The following is a 20299-nucleotide window of genomic DNA, read 5'->3' on the forward strand; positions in this document are numbered from 1 at the left end:
ACTTCTTTTTTTTTCATTATTGGAAGGACCCATACAGACTGAAATTTTCTTTTAAACACATTTTTATTCTGGCCACAGTAAATAATAAATATTTTTGCATGTTAACAATGCCGACGACAAAAAATCCAAAAGAAATATTCCAGTAATGTGTATCAAACAAAAATTTCCAAGTAAAATCATATATATATATTTATCATTAATTTACACAACTCATGATTTTATTTAAAAATATGCTTTTCCCCCTCCATTTTTTTTTTATTTTGGTGTGAAAGTTTTAACAGTTTCAAACATAAACAAGAGACGGAACGGTACAAGATACATTATTTAATACAGGAAGTTCATTCAAATCATTAACTAAATGTTGAAGAAGGAAAAAAAAAACAATAAAAATACAAAAAAGAATAACTACCAAAAATAGAACCTATCTATGGTATGATATTCCATTTATTATAACAAATGGAAAAATGTTAGCTTTGAGCAAGCTGAATTCTGTTCTATACATATTTACAACTCATACTTGCATTCTTTTATTATAAATTGGTGAGGTTTATAAAAAAATTATTGATACGTCGAAAGTATATTTATATATATTTATATATATAAACAGTTTCATTAGAAACTTGTTACACTCTTAACATAAATTGCTACCAAATGATTTTCGACCATTTTAATAATTAAACTTTTGTAACTTAAATAATAATTGAAAAAAATAATGCAAAAAAATAATAATAATAATATAATACTACTATAAAAGGTTTAATTAGAATTAAAAATAATCAAAATAACAGATTATGTACAGAAAAATTCATCAGCAGATATCATCGTTATATATATATTAAATAATTTTACATTTGATCTAGTTAAGAGTTTTAAAAAAATTCTTTTTTCAAATTGCAAGATTTCATCTTTTTTTGTTTTAGATCTGTTTTGCTTAGCAAAAAATAATTATAATAATAAAATTAAGCATGATAAAAAAAAGACATCACTTCACGCATATTTTCTTAACAAAGTATTTATATTAATTTTGATTAAAATTCATTTTTTTAAAACACTGTTTTTCATTTATAAATACCTAACTTTTTTACCCAATAAGTATTTTTCAAATTAAATAAATTAAATTAACACTAATGCAATTTTACACATTATTAAATAATTATGTTGCATTTTAATATTTAAATTCTTCTGCCACTCTAACACATGAAATTACTTTAAATTTTTTCAAAACTAAGGTTAAAAGTCTACAGAATTAGTAGTAAAATATCGATAAGCAGTCATTAATTATTAATTAAATAATATAAATTTTATATGTAGACAGATATATTGGTATACACGTTTTAAAAATAATAAAAATTTTTCATAAAACATTTTTAAGATCTCTCTTGAATTTCAATTATACAACTGTGATGCAATATAAAACTGTATAAAACTCTGATAATAGAGAAATGATTATATATATATATATATAATTTTTTTTTTGTTTTCTTTTGCTATTGCTTTATTTTCCTTATCAAATTGCTTTTGAATTTCAATTTTTTTATTATGTTCTGACTGCATAGTCACTAATTATATATTACTGCATTTAATTCCTACAAGACAGTTTCAATTTTAAAATATTTCTGATTACCGTATTTACACGCACATAAGATGAGAGTTTTTATTCATTTTTCACTGTTTCAAAAACCTAGGTCGTCCTATATGCGCGAGTGAAGAATTTTTTGAATTTTTGCAATAATTTTTGTAAACTGTGGATTCGCATTTTTTACTGGATGCTTACCCTCTGGTGTTTAAAAAAAAGTATTTTATCTGGGTCATTTCAATCATTTTTGTGTGTTGTTAGGAGTAAAGATGAATAGCAATAGGAAAAACAAAGCTTTTGAATTGAATTCAAAATCACATGGGAGTCCAATATCAGTTTTAATCCATTCCCACGTGAAAACAGATGATTATTCAGAAATCAGAATTCGGAGAAACTCATAAGCATAATCAACAGAAAGTGGATTCGACTTAAGAATTGGCAAAAAAGGTTCCTAATTATCCAGCTTTAAATGAACAAATTATGTTGTCAATTTTACAAGATTTTTCCTTAAAGTTTAAAATGCCAGTAATTTTTGCAGGACGATGTGTGCATTTACGTGCATTTGATATTTTATTTGTGATTAAACAAAATAAAATTAGAACTGTATTATTAAATCTAATGTTCTCTCTTTTGATCTTTAAAGTCACACCTCATCCTATATGCGAGATAGTCTTATACGCGAGTAAATACGGTATATACTTAAGCAAAATTAATGAGGGTATTAAAAGTTAGGTGTTTATTAACATATCATAGAACTGCAATAAAATCTTAAAATCATCATAGCTTAAAAACTTTTTGTAGTGGGTAATTGATTTCAACGCAAAATTGATATGCCATGTAAAAAAAACTCATAGTAATAATAATAAAAAATGATAGAAGGAAAAATATGAGGAATTACCGAATAAAATCTGTACATTCAATTTGATGTTGGATACAAACAGATGAAAAGTTGTTCTATTGCTTGAGCAGTTACCTAATGAGACAGGTTACACACAGACGTGATGGACCAATGCAATCGTCGTGACAGAAAGCTCCACATTTCCGACACATAACCATGGCTTTGAGGTTACATGCACAATTATTATTTCCACTGATATCTGAAGGTGGAATGGTTCCTCCAGGATTGCCTTCGGAAGCTGTTTCGGAATTCACCCCGTTTACTAAGGCGTGCGGAGATCGTCCAGTGGTACCGTGCATATTAGACGACTGTATGGGTGCTGTTACAACTGTAGTTGTGCCGTTTACGGATGGGAAAATAGAAGCTGTTGACACAATCGGTAATGGAGTGACCATCGTTACTGCTGGAGAGTGTCCATCATTAAGAGGCAAATGATTGTTAAATCCAGTTCGATCTTGTGTCATGAGTATACTGCCAGGTGCTACGGGATATGATGTCTGGGATATTCCGGCAGCATTTACAGCAATTCCAGAATGTTGCAGTGGAAAACCACTCATTAATAACTGGCTGTTAACAACAAGACCTGTGCTTGCTGAAACTCCACAATCTCCAAGTTGCAACGGCACCTGACCAAAAACCATTCCTAATCCATTATTCAAACCTGTGGCAACTCTCATTTCCAAGTGACTCATTTCTCCTGCCAAAGTTACAACATTTCTTCCATTTTTCATTAATTGACCGGCTGAGAATGAAAGATTTCCAAATGAATTAGTACCTCCTGTGCCAGGAAATCGAGCACAAGAGGTATTACCTACCACTAAAAAAGACTGCGACAATGGCCGTGACAGACAATTATTCAACTGAACTAGTGAATTTATTCGTTTATTACATATATCTTGACAACTGTTGTATTTTTTAATATTAGGAAGCAAGTAAGTTTCATTTGGACTGCAATCTTTCGATACCAAAATTGGTGGTGCACTAGATGGCCTCCATCTTGATTCAACAGATGACAAAGAAATAGGAGTATCACAGTGCTGTTCTTCTAATTTTTCTTGGCAAAAATTTTCTTCCTTTGCTTCAATATTTGTTTCTTGATCTGCATCTTGAATGCTTTCTACTGAATCACAACCACTGGTACTATTCTTGCAACATTGATCTTCTGTTGTTGGTAAATCATTTGATGTCTCCTCTTCTTTGGCACTTTCCATTAAAATGGTTGTAGACTGATTAGAATTCTCTTTCTCCGAAGACTGAATTTCTGTAATTTCATCTTGTACATCATCTTCAGCAATGTAAAGTTCATCACTCTCCTGTAAAAATATTAAAAATATATATAAATACGTAAACATTTCAAAGTCCAATAGTTATATTAAAGTCAAACAATTACTGGATTAAATTTGGTTGCATTACCACTACTAATAATTATTAAATACTGAGTAATTTGGTACTAGAAGTAGGTGTTAGGTACTATCTCTTATTCAATTTAATCATTAGTAGTGGTAATATAGTCCAATTTAAGTTGGTTTGACTTTAAAAATATATATAATTTAACAAACTGAATTTTATTAATGCAAATGTTATATTTATTGAAAAATAATATTTTTAAATATTGCTATTTTTGAAATATAGTCACTTGCTGCTGCTTAACTATTATAACTGCTTCTAAGAAAATTATTGTTGATAGAATCTATCATTAGTCAGCTATTACTGTTATACAGAATGCTAAGGACTCTGCACCTGACTGCCTTTGATGGTTCAAGTCTAGTGTTTTGCATTTCATAATAATTAATATATAATGAATAAGTAACTAAGTAATAAAAGAATTAATATAGAATAATCAATAAGAAGCAAAACAAAATATAATTTAAATTTTGTTATAAATTATTAGTTAAAACCATGGTTCCCAATTACAGGGGTACGCGAAATTACATGAAGGGGTATGCATGGAAATCTAAAATCGGTCGATTTAAAATTTAAATGCATGAGACTCAACTCAAAGCAATCAAAAAAATAATGGGTGGACCATCAAAAATTCGGCAATTTACAACATGATGTCGAATGCACAAATTTGTTTATTTATAACAAGATATTCTCAAAATTTCATCAAAAAAATGCATTTGTGACAATACCTAAATGAAATTCTTACACAAGAAGCAAAAATTGTACAATTAACACAATTTGTGTTTGCAAAATTGACAGACAGAATTACCTTCAAATTTATAATAATAGTATGGATTAATATGAATTTCTGCTATAAGGGGTATGCGAGTTTGAGCTCTTTCTTGAAGTGGTACGCAGGAAAAACTAATTGGGAACCACTGAGTTAAAACAAGTGTTTAAAAAAGAGGCAAGTGGCATTAATTGATCATTGGGATGCTGTGGCATTCTGTGAGCACTGGGATCAAACTCTGATACCCCATAAATCCTAAAACATTTGAAGTTTTTGAAATTTTGAACTTTTCTAGTAATACACCCACCCAACATCCTTTTTTTTTTAATGACTATTTTGTTTTTCTGTAAGAAGACTTCTGTTCAAATGTTTCATTTCAGAGAATATATCAGTTATTTTATTATATAACAGTAATATATTATAATCTACACTACATACAGAATACTATAGAAAAAGTAAATTCTGAAAATGAGTGCTTTGTAAACTTTGTGCAATGGTTTAGAATGATTCTAATTTTAAGAAAAAGAAAATATTTTGGAAATTGGTAGAATATTGGATTCCTCAGTTATTTAGTCAAAAGCAAAGATGCCATGCCATTAAGATAGGCCCAAAAGTTGAGCTTGACAGAATCAAAAGTACACAAGTATTAACGAACATACTGGTTATACTCTGGTTTCTCCTCAGGTTATACTAAACTATTTTTTGTAGAACTAACTTTTAAATATCTTGCAAAGATCAATTAATTAAGGATTGACATTATATAAAATTAATATTTGGAACGTTGTCAGTATGTGATCACAAAATTGTTAAATGATGATAATTAAGTACCATACTGTAATAATAAACAATGAAATATAATTAAATGATTAGTTGAATTAACTTGCTTTTTGAATACACTGTAATCTTTGCACTATTTTGAAATTCAAATAGCAGGCATCCCTCATACAACACAACATTCCTACAACATGATTTAAGAATTGGGGATATCCCCATACAACACAGTTTCATTCTAACATGGCTGTTGAAAACACCCCTGGACAAAACATCACAATTTTTAAGTGTAAACCCTGTCATTTGATATTTTTTAATCAATGCAAATGTGGTGTCTCATATTTACCCATGGATTTTAGGATATTAAAATTTTAAATATTGTTTTGAGCCTTTCACTTGGTATTCTTTAATGACAATAGACTACAATTTTTCTTCTTCCTTGTCCTGGCTTTCCTATACACCAGGTGTCACTATTATTGGTGATAGTGGTGGTCGGCAACCAGTGGTCTGTGAGAAAATTTGGGTGGTCTGTGGATAAATTCGGGCATTGATCAACTGAAGGTTATGCGAAGTATTACGAAAAAAATGCAAAATGCGTAGTTGCTTTTTTCACTCATTGGGGGGAGGTTTATTTGAATCTAAACCAAATAGGGAGTGACTATTATCAATAAATAATAAACAATATTATGAGTGTGATTGTCGTCCTTTGTGGAAAAGTGCTAAGAATCCATAAACTTATTTCAAACAAGCAGCAATGAACTTTAGGCTTGCATTAATTTGTTATAATTAAACAAGCGAGTTTCATATTATTTTAGTAAAATTTAACTTTTATGATCATTATTCTACAGATTTTGTATCGTTTAAAAAAATTCACGATAGTGGTCAGGATTCAAAATTGTGAGTTTAGTGGTCCGTGAGGTCAGAAAGGTTGCAGACCGCTGATCTAAATGAACCCAAGATGGTTGCAGTGTTTTTTTTTTTTTTTAACTAAAAGTTACTACATAGAAAGATTAAATTTTTAAGGATAGGCTTGCATTTGCTTATCAGATTTTATAAAAAATGTATAGAAAAATAAAGATGTTGCTGATACTTCAGATTAAGGTTAATAGAAAAGCTCAGATGATGACGATATTTTGCCAAAAAACATTCTCATTTAAGAGTTTTTAGCAGTGAAGAAAAAATCAACATAATATTAACATACAATATTTTTGATTGTGATTATTAAGTAATCAATAATTAACTAACAAACATATTTCTCTTAGAAAAAGTACACTATTCTTTTTTGTAATTAACTTCTGGAACTTAACCCTATGTTTTGTACCATCCTTTGTTTCATATAGCATAGATTTGCATAACATGACAGAACCTAACTGCCTACCTTCCTTCAGAACCTAACATAGGTTTAATATCATTAAAGAAACTACAATTATACAGCAGATAACTGTAGTTTCTTTAATGATATAAAACCTATGTACAAGAAAATAAAAATCAACTGGTGAAAGTTAAAATTCTGTGCATTCATACATACATCTACATACATTTCTAATTTGCTTTTTATCTTATTGCTTCATAAATTTCAGTGTAATGGTTTGAAATTTGGAAAGATTTAAAACTATCATAACTATCAGCGAGGTTACCTAAAATTAAAAAATTATCCAGAGGAATCACTACAAACACTAATATGTTTGAAAATAAAGTTGAACTGTTTCACAAAGTGAACAAAATATAACAATATGACACAGTAAAAAAATATGGTATTTATATTACTTGGACTACATTGCCTTATTTTGTTCAATAGGGTAGATGTACCAGTTTTGGCCAGTGTACCAGTTCTGGCCAGAAAACAAATTTAACTTGAAATATAATCACCACACATTCAAATCTGTCCAATGACACAAACTTTTATTGTTAACTGTTCACACAGTTAACAATAAAAGTGTTCATTTGGATAGTTCTTTATTTGGCCAGTTCTACCTGGGCCAAACTAGTGACAGCTACCACTATGAACAGAATTCTAGATGAATTGAAAATCCCATTATTTTTCAGCATGATCTATCTGGATATGTCAAGCCCTATATCAGGGGTGGCAAACCTATGGCACGCATGCCCAAAGTGGCACGTAAGAGAAATCATCTGGCACGTAATGTATCATATGATTTCTGTCCTTTTCAATCATTCTTTCTGTTTATCACCCGATCATCCTTTTTTCAATCAGATTTTTTTACATTTATTCGAATTAAAGCATATTTGTTTAATTTCTTTAAATATTATTATTCGAAGTCTAAGACTTTGGCACGCATTAACATCTTTAAAGCTAAGTATGCTTACAATATAGCACGTGGACTCAAAAAGGTTCGCCATCCCTGCCCTAAATCATACCACCTGCCTTGTCCCTTTGTGCACCTAGCTGAACCCATGATGGGCTTGCTAAAAGAACCTCTTAATGCCCACAGGATGGAAAAAGTTATTTAATTATTTACACGATGCTCCAGTTTTGTGTTATTAATGTATTTTAATGTAATGTTGGGTAAACTTTGTTATTTGGGGAATCTATTGTCCATTGAGATTGGTTCAGATTAAATGTAAAATAAATAATTATTATAACTTTTAAATGTAAGTTTTATGGAATTAAATCTTATATATAAAAGTTATAATATTTCTTTAAACTAGAATTCAATTAAAATAGCAATTACAAAACTCTATCACAGATCATTTGAAAAAAGGCTGATCATCATAAGGTATAATTACATCTCTGAATGAGAAAGTTGGGACCTTATCAGAACTGTAGACCATACCAATAGGAGAAAAAGTCAAAGGAACCATATCTCTTCACAAGATACAGCTCCCTGAAATTATCTTACTTCCAGGTCACATGATTTGCATTGCTCTGCTAAGACTATTGTGTTTAACTATTTAGCCCAGGGATGGGCAACCTTTTTCTATGTAAGGGCCACATTTGAAACTTCTGAATTAACGCGGGCCGCACATAAGAAAAAAATAAAAAATACGGGTAAATCACAAATATTTATTCATAAATTAACATAGGTATACTGTACTTAATGTGACTGCTGGAATTGATGCGAATGTAATATATCAGATATATTTGGCTGAATATTTGTCATTGCTAATTTTAAATTATTTTTTAGATGAGAGTCTGTTAGCCGATTTCTTGTTTTACTTTTCACTAAATTCATTGCAGAAAAAAACTGTTCGCATACGTAAGTTGTACAAAATAAGGACAGAATTTTTGCCGCATACTTTCTTAAGTTAGGAAATTGATTTTCTTTGATAAAAGTTTTATAAAAATCTACCAAATTTTTTTCTTTAAAAGTATCTTTCAAATCTAAATTACTTTGCAAGTCTATTAACTCCAATTGAAGTTCATTTGGTACGTTTTCTATGTTTACTGAAAAAGGTGCCGTAATTATTCGTATTTCGTTTTCTCGGCTAAGAAATTTTTCGAATCTATTTTTAAATTCTTGTTCTAGTTCTTCGACTTTCTCTGCATATTTAAAATAATTTTTAGGTTCGGTGCGTTCTAATAAAGTGGGGAAAAAGTGACAATTTTTGTTACGCAATTGCGTGCTCCATAATTTGAGCTTGGATATAAATGCTTTTATAAAGGTTATAAATTCAGATATGATAAGATTTTTTCCTTGCATTTTTATATTTAATTCTGACAAATGCATTGTAATATCGACAAAAAACGCAAGTTCTGTCAGCCATTCGCAGTCTGAAAGTTCTTTAACAGGTTTTCCTTTCATTTCCATAAATAATTTTATTTCTGGTAAGAGATTGTAAAATCTTTGTAAAACTGAAGATTTGCTTAACCATCTGACGTCAGTAAAATAAACAACGTCATTATTTTCAGCATCAATATCAGACAAAAATTCTTTAAATTGACGATGGTTCAATGCACGACCTCTCAGAAAGTTCACTGTGGATACTACTATATCCATAACATGTTCCATATTAATTTTCTTAGCGCATAAATTCTCCACGTGCAAAACACAATGGCAAATAAATAAATCATTTGGATTTTCGTTTTGTGCTAATTTATTCGAGAGAATACCAATTAAACCGCGTCGCTCTCCTCTGAAAGACTGGGCGCCATCAGTTGTAATTCCACTCAGTTTTAATAGTGAGAGTTCATTTTTATCTAAGGTTTTTTCTAAAGCCCCGTACATAATTTCTCCTGTAGTATTTCCTTTTAGCCCAACTAAATCTAAAAATTCTTCAGTAATGTTTAATTCTGAATCAACGCCTCGAATGAAAATTGCAAGTTGAACCGTATCTGTTATGTCGGTGGATTCATCCAAACAAATGGAAAAATATTCAAAGGCTTTTACTCGTTTTTTTAATGATTCGTCAACATTATCTGCCATTTCATCGATTCTTCTCGCAACTGTTCGTCGAGATAAACTAATATTAGAAAAAATCTTCTTCTGATCAGGACATATAATTTCAACTGCTTTTTCAATACATTGCTTTATAAACATTCCATCAGAATAACAATGAAGAGTTTTTGCCAATAGATTACAAATTTCATAACTGGCTTTTGTAACGGATTCAGATTCATTATTTGTTTTCATTAAGAATGCTTGCTGGGAGGTTACGGCTTTCATCAGTTTTTCCACTTTCTGTTTTCTTAAGTCTCCAGTAAACTGGTCGTATTTATTGGAATGTTTAGTGGTGTAATGCCTTTTAACGTTATATTCCTTAAAAACTGCAATACTTTCCGAACAAATTAAACAAACAAGATTTTTTTCATAATGAATGAAAAAGTAATCATATTTCCACGACTCATTATAAATTCGATTTTCATCTTCAATTTTTCTTTTCTTTCTTGTTGACATCTATAAATTGAGGATAAATAAAATGAATAAAATACTGCACTAATAAATATAGTAAAAGCTCGATGTAACAAACTACTATGGAATTGAAGATATTGGTTCATCACAATGAAAGTCCATTTTATCGCGATAACTCATTACTACGGACTCGTCCGTTATATCGAACAGTATATTATTATATAGTAGAATCACGTTAGAACGGGATCTTGATTAAATTGATTTTCAACTTTAGACTAATTACCACCTGTATCAAAATTGTCTACATAAAAAAAAATATTGTTAGATTAAAGCAAAAAACGAAGAGTAAAAACGGCTACTACTGCTGTACTTTTCTTAATTTAAAATGTTACCCTATTACGCAGCCTAAATTATATCAGACAAAGTAAAAGACTTTTTAGTTTTAGTAGAACTGTCATATTTAAGAAAAGTCTGTTATTTTTCTCTCTCTATCGAAATGTCTGAAGTTGTCTATTTATTCCCAGACATTTCTTTACCAACTTCATCTTGATATTTTCCATCTTAAATCTAACGAAATATATCTATTTTTTGTATTAAATCTAAAGCTTATCGTCTTCTTTTATGATCCATATCTTCGCTTTACAAACAATTGAAATCCACGACGCATCACTCATGGCGAAATGAAACCAAAACTGAACAATGCTGGGCTGCAATTTTTAATCACATTTTTAATTAATCTAATTTTTAAGGTATATGTTCTCCGCCTCAAATTAGTAGTGCCAGTCATTTATCTAACTCCTTTCGGGGGAAATTTTTGAATTGAAATAACGTGACTTCGGTTTTGAACCGGAAGTTCGTAAATAGTTAATTGGGGCCTCCTGCCCCTAGTTTAAGGAAAGACAGACGGACGACAGTGGGAATTTATAGATTTGCAAATTTTTCAAGTTGCAGTCCAAAAACAAGTCGATCAGAAAACGAAACCAAAACTGCATGTAAGGTGAAAATCTACACCGAAAAAATAATTAAAATAAACTTTATATTAATTTTGCGTTTACTTTTGTCAAATAAAATGAATAAAACTACGACTATGGGGAAATAACTAGTCACTTCTCGACTTACGACGGGATTCGGTTCCGCAACTTCGGACGAGGTGATCGTAACTCGAGAAGTGACTGTAAAACAATGACTTGACTAAATGAAACGGCGACTAAAAAGTCCGTAAGAACCATGGTCTGCGAGGACTAAAAAATAATCCGAAGTAGCAGGAGTCCGTTACAAGGAATGAGTTTTTTTTTTTTTTTTAATAATTTTCTTTTACTTTTGGCCAGACCGACATCAGCAACCGTTTGTTATATCGAGCTTTTATTGTACAAAACCACGTGCGAACCTCAAGGACAGTTTTAGCATTGAAAATAATGCAAAGTTGAAACGTTTTCATATGTGGGTTTTGTATTTTATTACTGTCCAGTTCTAAGTCTAAATTGTTCTTAAAATATTAATAATTCTCTAGTTCAAACATTTTTAATTTCAATTTTGGAAATTAATAGTAACATTTATTATTAAACAGAAATTCTAACTTGGATATTTAAAATTCGAAATTCCACATTAAAAATTCTATTTTCGTAAAATTTCAAATATTTAACATACCTTTTTCTATAATTCGGACAAACCACAGTAGATTAATAGTAAAAATGTAGAAAATACCAAAAAATTAAATGCAACGATACAAAGCGTTGGTAAAACTTTACAGCTCAATATGAAGTATCGTGTGAAGTCGGGTTAAATTACCAGATACCTTGCAATTAGAGTTGGCCCTCGGATTGGTTTATTTTTGCGTCTTTAAGGGGCAATAGAATTGTTTACGAATGCATATTACTCCCTCGAGCTTCATTTAGTCTTGAAAAAGGGTCAAGCGCGTATGGATAGTCAACAAAAGTACACGTGCATTTGTAAACAATTGTAGCACCCCTTAAAAACGCAAAAATGAATCAACCCAAGGGCCGTCTCTAGCTGTGTCGAATATATATACGAAGCGGGTTCTTGGTATTTAGTACGATTACAGACGAGTAGATGTTAGTATTTTAAATTTTTATTTTATAGACCGTTATATTGTTTTGTAATATTTTGTGCGACGCGGGCCGCACAATATACTAACGCGGGCCGCATGCGGCCCGGGGGCCGCAGGTTGCCCATCCCTGATTTAGCCCATGCAACTATACTGCCTTTGAGTAGCCCACTTGACCATTCATGGAGTACTTGATGTTATATAGTTTTAGGGAGTGTGGGGACTTGTCTCCATGCAGGCAATGAGATGTGAGCAACAGCAAGCACTGAAGTGCACATAACATGGGGAGTATAGGCAGTATGCTGGTTCAAGGTAACTGACCTTTGGAGGCAAATATCTTGCAAAGGGTTGCTTGTACAGGTATGGTTCATTTGACTTATTTGCTTATATAGAGGGGCTTATAGCCCCAAGTCATTCAGAGTTTGCATCTTATCCATCAGATTTGCAAACATAAAAGTAAATAAAAAGTCTTAGATCATAATGTATTCAGACAAAAACAATTACCTAAATTGTTAGAGATTGTGATCCACTTTTTAATCTGACTAATAAATTTGATAACTGGATTAATTACTATCATAAAAAATGTATGTCATCACCCATCCTAGACTAATAATTATTTAATCATTAATATTAAATAAATTTAGAAATAATTGAAGAAACGATCTGTGTGACTTCAAAAAACTGGTCATGAAATCTAATTTAGACATTATAACATTCAAGATACATTTTGCTTATTTTTTATACCTTATAATGTCTGAAAACAGAATAGATATGTTTCAAGTCAACTAGCATAACTGAATATTTTTTCAGGTAGATAAAATCCAAGTGAATTTCTCCCCCTTCTAATATAACCAAATCAATCAAAACTTCAATTCAGAGAAACTGATAGCATGATTTCATACTAATTTACCAGTCTACCACATGTGAGAGTATTTACTAACACAGGAAATTCTATTTATAATTATATTCAATTACTTACACCATTTGTCATCATCTTATTTCCATCAACCTTTTATGATTATTATTCTACAGATTTTGTATTGTTTGAAAAAATTCAGGACAGTGGTTAGGATTCAAAATTGTGAGTTTAGTGGTCCGTGAGGTCAGAAAGGTTGCAGACCGCTGATCTAAATGAACCCAAGATGGTAAGTCTTAACACTTTCTACTTTCAACTACTAATTTGCATAATCTAAACAACAATAAAAGGGAATGCATTTCATAAAATGATAAAATTATAATAATGCCTTTAATAAATGAATAAATAACTTCATGATTCAGTTATGATAAATTAAATTTTAAATGCTAAATTTGTAAAATTCTATGTAAATTAGCACAATCTCTCTAGTGTGTATAAAACACAATTGTAAAGTTTTTCTCCATATAAACTATTCAGATCAGAAGAAGTAAAGCCGATTAGAAAACTGTTCTGTCAGTGAGTAATTAAAAGATCTTGGAGTTGTTGCTTTTTAAATTATTAGTTCCATAATTAGGCTAATCTAGACTAAATATACAGGATGTTTATAATTAAAGTTCCACTTTGAAATGGCCAGAAAAATGAAAACTACTGGACAGAATGTTGTCAAACTTGGTAATAGTGTACAGGACATCATGGGATTTTATTTCCTGCAAAAAAAAAAAAAAAAAAAAAAATATAGTTGAAAAACTCACCACCAACGGGAAATGGCACTGGCTGCAATATTGTTAAACAAAATAAGAAATGAAGACATCACTGAAAATGTTTTTAATGCTTTTAATTAATGCTTTTAAAACGTGTTACAGAGCATGTTCAACATGGCATCACCATTTTTTGAAAGCAATTAAATTAAAATGCTAAGAGCTACTGTCAAGAACACAGTAATGCAATGTAACTTGCTTATCAAAAATGATGGACACCACATTGAACATACTCTGTAATGCATTTTTAAAACAGATTTAAAAATTTTCAACGATGTCTTCATGTCTTATTTCATTTAACAATATTGTAGACAGTGCTATTTCCCATTGGTGGTGAGTTTTGAACTTTTTTTTTTCCACAGGAAATAAAATCCCATGATGTCCTGTACACTATTACCAAGTTTGATAACATTCTGCCCAGTAGTTTTCATTTTATGGCCATTTCAAAGTGGAACTTTAATTATAAATACCTTGTATTTTCAGGAACTGTAAAAAATATTCAGTACTCATAAAATAGCTGGTTCTAATAAAGTTTATTTTTCCACATTCTTTATTTTAATCCAACAGAATATTGCTGATCTTTTGCAAAGTATGAAATGACTTCTTGTAACTGTTCACAAAATTTTGGTACATTTTCTTCATGATTAGCATAAAGTGTACACACACACAAAAAAACCATTATATTTACAGGTATCCCTAGTTTTGCTCTAACACAGTTCAAGAACTGGGTAAATTTCCTGTACAACACAGTTCAAGAATTGAAAACATTCCCATACAAAACATCACAATTTTTATAAATACCATCATTTCAATATATTTTTTTAATTCAAGCAAGCATGTGTGTTGTCTCGTATTTGAAAATTTCAATGTTCTAAATTCCTTGGGCAATGTTTTGTGCCTTTCATCCACTTTTTAAAATGAGAACTAATTTATAGGAAGCTAGAAAAATTGTGCAAACAAAGCCAGTGACACACTAGGTGTCACTGGTTTTGGTAATAGTGCTGTAAATGAACCCAAAGCATTGTCACCATACTTTAAAACAAAGTAATAAAGTATAAAACAAAACACTGTCACCATACTTTGTTTTATAGATTAAGTTTTTAAGGATAGGATTGCATTTGCCTTTTTATGTTGTAACTTTTAATTTAATCTATCAGATTTTACAAAAAATGTAGAGAAAAATCAAGATGCTGCCAATAATTGAGGTTAAGGTCAACAGGAATGATTAGATGACAATATTTTGCCAGAAAGAAAATGTCCTCATTTAATAGTGTTTAGCAGTGAGGAAAAAATTAATATTAATGTGCAATACTTTTGATAGTTAATTAATGAATTCTTTAATAATCACACACAAATGTATATCTTAATAGTAAAGTATACTATTCTTTTTTGAAAACGTTTGGAACTTAATTCTGTTTTGTACTAGTCCTTCATTTCATATGGCACGGATTCACGTAACATGGCACTAGTGTATTATATGGATGATACATACATACTACATATATATAATAAAAGGATAGCTTATGATACTAGATTTGCATTCAATGATCTTTTCTTACATTAATAGTCTACAGTAGTTCCTAACCTTTTTTATTTGTTGACTCGTTCCAAAATTAGATTTAATTTTCTAACCTCTAACTAAACTAGTCCAAATAAGATTAAACAAAAAATCAAATAGGAATTAAAACAGTATATGTCTTTTTCTCTCTCTTATTATTTTATGTTGGGTTAAGTGAGATATACTCGGTTAACACTGGTGGCTGTGTACTATGCCAGAGCAAAGTCAAGGCATAGCAATCAAAACAAAACTAAAATTAAATAAGTGTATCAGTGTGTGTGTCTGTATTCAGGAATTTTCTCACAATATGACATGTATTCAATATAGTGGCCTTCTGTAGTGTGATGTATGTGTTTCTATTCAATTCTAATGTGCCCAGGCTTTTGTGTAGTGTGTGTGGTATGATACCTGTAGAGGAGAGAAGAACAGGTACAATAAGCACCCTATCCATCCTCCACAGATGCCTTATTTCCTGGGCGAGTTCTGTGTACTTGCTAATTTTTTCAGTGCATGCATTTTGTATATTGTGAGTGTTTGGAATAGATATGTCTATAATGTATGTAATTTTATTGTGTTTGTCAATGAGTGTGATGTCTGGTCTGTTGTGGTAAATTGTTTTATCTGTGATTATGGCTCTGTCGTAGTACATTTTGTGCGTGTTGTTTTCCAATACTGTCTGTGGAATGTATTTGTAGTATGGTTCGTGGATGTCTACTAATTTGTGTTTCTTTGCAAGCTCTTGGTGTATTATATTTGCTACTTGATTATGTCTGTGTAAATAATCTGTCTGTGCCAACAGCTTGCAACCAGAAGTGATGTGTTATATAGTTTCTGGCATGATGTGACATTTTCTGCATATGTCAATTGTGAGTGTTGTATCTTTGAGTATGTGTTTTCTGTAGTTTTTACTATTTATGACCTGATCCTGTATGGCAATCATGAATCCTTCCATCTCCCCAAAGAGGCATCCCCGAGCTAACCAGCTGTCTGATGCAGTTTTGTCAACAAAATCCTGGGCCAGGTCATAGGGATGTCTGCAATAGTGTGTCTTTCGAGCCCATGATTGCTTAATGCGTTCAGCCCTTAGCCCGAGATATCTCGGGCAAGTTGTATAGCGTTACAAAAAATGGGGTCCTTTAGGACCCCTAAAAAATTTTTTTTTTTTTTTTTTTGATTTTTCGGATGTTTTCTAAGTCTCCAAATTTTTTGAAAAATTTTTACCCGCGCGAAAAAATTTTATTGCGAGTTTAATTAACCTTTAATGACACGCAATTAACGCTTAATGGTTTTTTTATGGGATTTTTTTATAAAACTTTATTCATCTTTCTAAAGTTCTAGTGCGTCGATTTTACTTCGGTAAAGTTATTTAAAGCTATTTTCTGATGTCAAAAACAGCATCCAATAGTTTTTTAATTTTTTTAATTAATAGATTTTATTATATATACGTTTAATTAAGTCCGGGGGGTCGGAAATTTCAATTAAAATCGTAATTTTAAAAAAATATTTAGAAATATACCGCCATCTAGTATTCACCCTACTTTTTACCCTTCTCCTCCCGAGAGTTTCATGAGAATGTCCCGCGAAAGACGACACCAGCTGTTCTCAAGGTCATCCAGCTGTGTAAACAATGACACATCGGTGTCAAGTTTCGCGCTAAGGCGAGACAAAGGAAATTGTACTTTGAAGCTTTTTCTTCAAAATTAACACATTTCTATAATTTTTTTTTCGTTTTTATGTTTAACTACATTAAAATTAAAAAGTATTTAATTCGCCAGAGTCTGAACGAGTTAATGGTGTCTTTGCTTTATATATGTTGTTTTGTGTCCATAAGATGTGAGTGTAAGTTTAATGGTGTGTTATTTCAGTCTGCTAGAGTTACTGCCTTATGTAACTGTGATGTTTGTAGTTTTTTGTAGGAAAACTCTAGCAATGTCTGTATTTTTTTTTTTTTTTTGTAGTGAAGGTTTGCTATTTCAATCAGGCCATGTCTGCTATCTTTAATCCTCACTCAGTAATCATCATCATCATCACTAACAGAATTATTAAGATCTTTGATTCTGTTAGTCTCAATTTACACAATTTTAATTTGAATAGTGTTTTTTACTAATTCCAAAATACTGTACAATATAATATTTGTATTTGTGTGATGTGATTAGGTAATACATGTTATGGAAATTTCAAAGAAAATTCCTTTATCATATATGAAAGGAAAGTATATATCTCTTTTATATACTTTGTAGCATATAAAATGCTTCAAATTACATTTATAAATTTGAATAAAAATCCATTAAGATAAGTATGAATGTGTATTACTTTTAAAATCCAATTAAGGTGGAGTGGATGCTTAAATCATTGATTTCAAATTCAAATTCCATTGTGCATGTACTATACATTTATTTAATATTTATGTTAAATTTTTAAAAATTTATTACATGACTAAAAAACTTACTTGTGAAGGTTCTTGATTATTTAAATCATTGAAGCAATCTGAAACTACAGCCAATTCTGTAGTAGTAACAGTATCACTACAGTCATCCTCTCGCCTATCATTGCTATCAACAGAAATCTGTTCAATAGTGGTGGATTCTGCCTCCAGAGATGTGCATGCATCAAGACCACTAGTGACTACTAAAACAGGATTTTTATCATCTGTAGAACAATCACTCTCAGCTAATATAGTACCATCTTCTGCTGTTATGACTACAGTTGTAGGATTTGTGGTTTCACCACTTGAATCAACAGTGAATGCAACATCACTGGTGAGAAGAATAACTTGATCAGAATTAGGACTTGTTGGTTGATTTTCAGTATCAGTGACAACAACAATAGATGGTTGATCTGATATAGCATTAGAAGTTAATGTTAAATTTGATGGTAAAGATACCATAGATCCATTGCTAATAATAACTGCTTCTTGTCCTGCAGGAGGCAAGACAACCTCATTGCTTTCTACTGAAGTAGTTTCAACTTCTTCAGTAATTGATGTTTCTGTTACCATGCCAATGATGTCTGGCTCAATTGTTTTAATTTGTAAAGTTGTAGATCCGAGACCAAGTGCAAAATTGTCATTGGTAGGCGAACATGTAGTTAAAAGCAAAGGACTTGAAGAGGATTGCAGTGTTACTTGTTGTGATGTAACAGTTTGCAAAAGTGTTGGCCCACTAGTTCCAGAAATAGAATGGTTACCAACCGTTACTACTCTACCTAAAGACTGCGGCATTACAGATGCTGCAGTGGAAGTGCATTGTTCAGAAATACTTGTCTTGGTGACTGTGGACACAATGCCTGGACGAGCTTTGAATTGCATATGACCACTACTTATGAAATTTGAGCGATTTCTGCTTGATTCAAGAACTGCCTGACATATCTGATATGATCGTTCCAAGTTGACTCCATCAGAATTTCTATTCAATCCACGACGACCAACTTGTGGGCGAACCACAGGAACTGAACGTATGGTTATTGGGGGAACTAGGCTGGGACTTCGAGCCTAACGAATAAAAGTATAATTGATCAATGTTTCAAGTATTTAATTAATTATTACTAACAAATGAAGAATGTTTTAAACTATATTACTACATTATAAGTTTATTGAAAGTTTTTTGAATTATTGTGATTAATAGATTATAATTTATTTTTGAAAATGAAAAACACTTGATTTGAATTCAGGTTTAAATATAGAAAAAATTGTATTTTCTTGTTTATTGTTCTAGAGAGTATTAAAAAATCATTTTATTGACAGTTATTTTTAATTATAATTTATGTAAAGCCTTCCTCAACTTACCTAAATATTTGATTTTGCAAAATCAAATATTTAGGTAATTTTTTCCATAAACTGATTTTTATGTATGTGGGGAGATCAATAAATAAGTTTTGGTGGTCTAGTATAACAACAAGAATTTATTTACAAGAACATGAGATACATAGAATTATAGTTCCATCTGTCTTCTACTTTCTGATGTAACCACCATCTATCTGTATTCAAACATTTGTTATACTGGTGTACCAATACCTCAAATCCCCTTGTAAAGGTAGTGTCCAGAGTATGCAAAATGTGCCACACCTTGCTCTCAACATCACCATTGTTCTGAAAGCACTTCTCTTGCAGTTTATTCTACAGTGTAGGGAACAAATGAAAATCATTTGGCAACAAGTCAGGACTGTAAGGCAGATGTTACAATTACTCCCAACCCAGTTGTTGAAAACATTCTTGTGTGACCATGGCGGTATGTGGACATGCATTATTATTCAAAAATGACATCCTCACTCAAGATGCTTTTACTTTGATGGCTGATTTCAGATTGCAAAGGGTACACAGTAATGAGCAGCATTAACAATTAATCCATGTTCAAAAAATCCCACAAGAAGAACTCCTTTGGCATCCCAGGAAACAAGTCAAGACCTTTTCTGAAGAATTTGTCACTGAACTTTTCAGAGGAGAATTTATATACTTCCATTCTATAACACAATTTTTGATTCAGGAGTGTAGTAGTAGGCCCATGTCTTGTCTCCAGTCACTATCCAACCCAAAAATGCATTTCCATCCTTCTGATAATGAATGACTTGTTCCACCCACAATCCCATCTGATCACGATGAATCAGAACTGTAAGCTGGTGAGGTACCTCTTGCAGCTACTGTACCCTAATGTTTCTTGAATGATGTTATGAGCTGTGCCAAAGGATTCTCAACAGGATTTTGGCCACCTTATGCTCTTTGATCCTTTTGTTTCCTTGAATCAAAGAATTCACACATTCAGCATTTTCTTTCTCAGA

At 31.2% G+C, this 20299-nt stretch overlaps 1 protein-coding gene across 1 annotated transcript in view; it reads right to left on the bottom strand.

The window, feature by feature from the left end:
* Window positions 1-830: 830 nt before the first annotated feature.
* Asx (Additional sex combs) overlaps window positions 831-20299 on the bottom strand; it is a 129244-nt gene continuing 109775 nt past the window's right edge. Inside the window, exons 16-17 of the mRNA XM_067288045.1 lie at window positions 17976-19016; window positions 831-3787 (exon numbers count right to left, since the gene is read on the bottom strand). Of these exons, the coding sequence (XP_067144146.1) occupies window positions 2546-3787; window positions 17976-19016 (2283 nt within the window). The 3' untranslated portion in view covers window positions 831-2545. The remainder of the gene's footprint in view (window positions 3788-17975; window positions 19017-20299) is intronic.

The sequence above is a fragment of the Centruroides vittatus genome, unplaced genomic scaffold, assembly GCF_030686945.1.
Source record: "Centruroides vittatus isolate TY-2023 unplaced genomic scaffold, ASM3068694v2 scaffold_769, whole genome shotgun sequence".
Taxonomy (NCBI): domain Eukaryota; kingdom Metazoa; phylum Arthropoda; class Arachnida; order Scorpiones; family Buthidae; genus Centruroides; species Centruroides vittatus.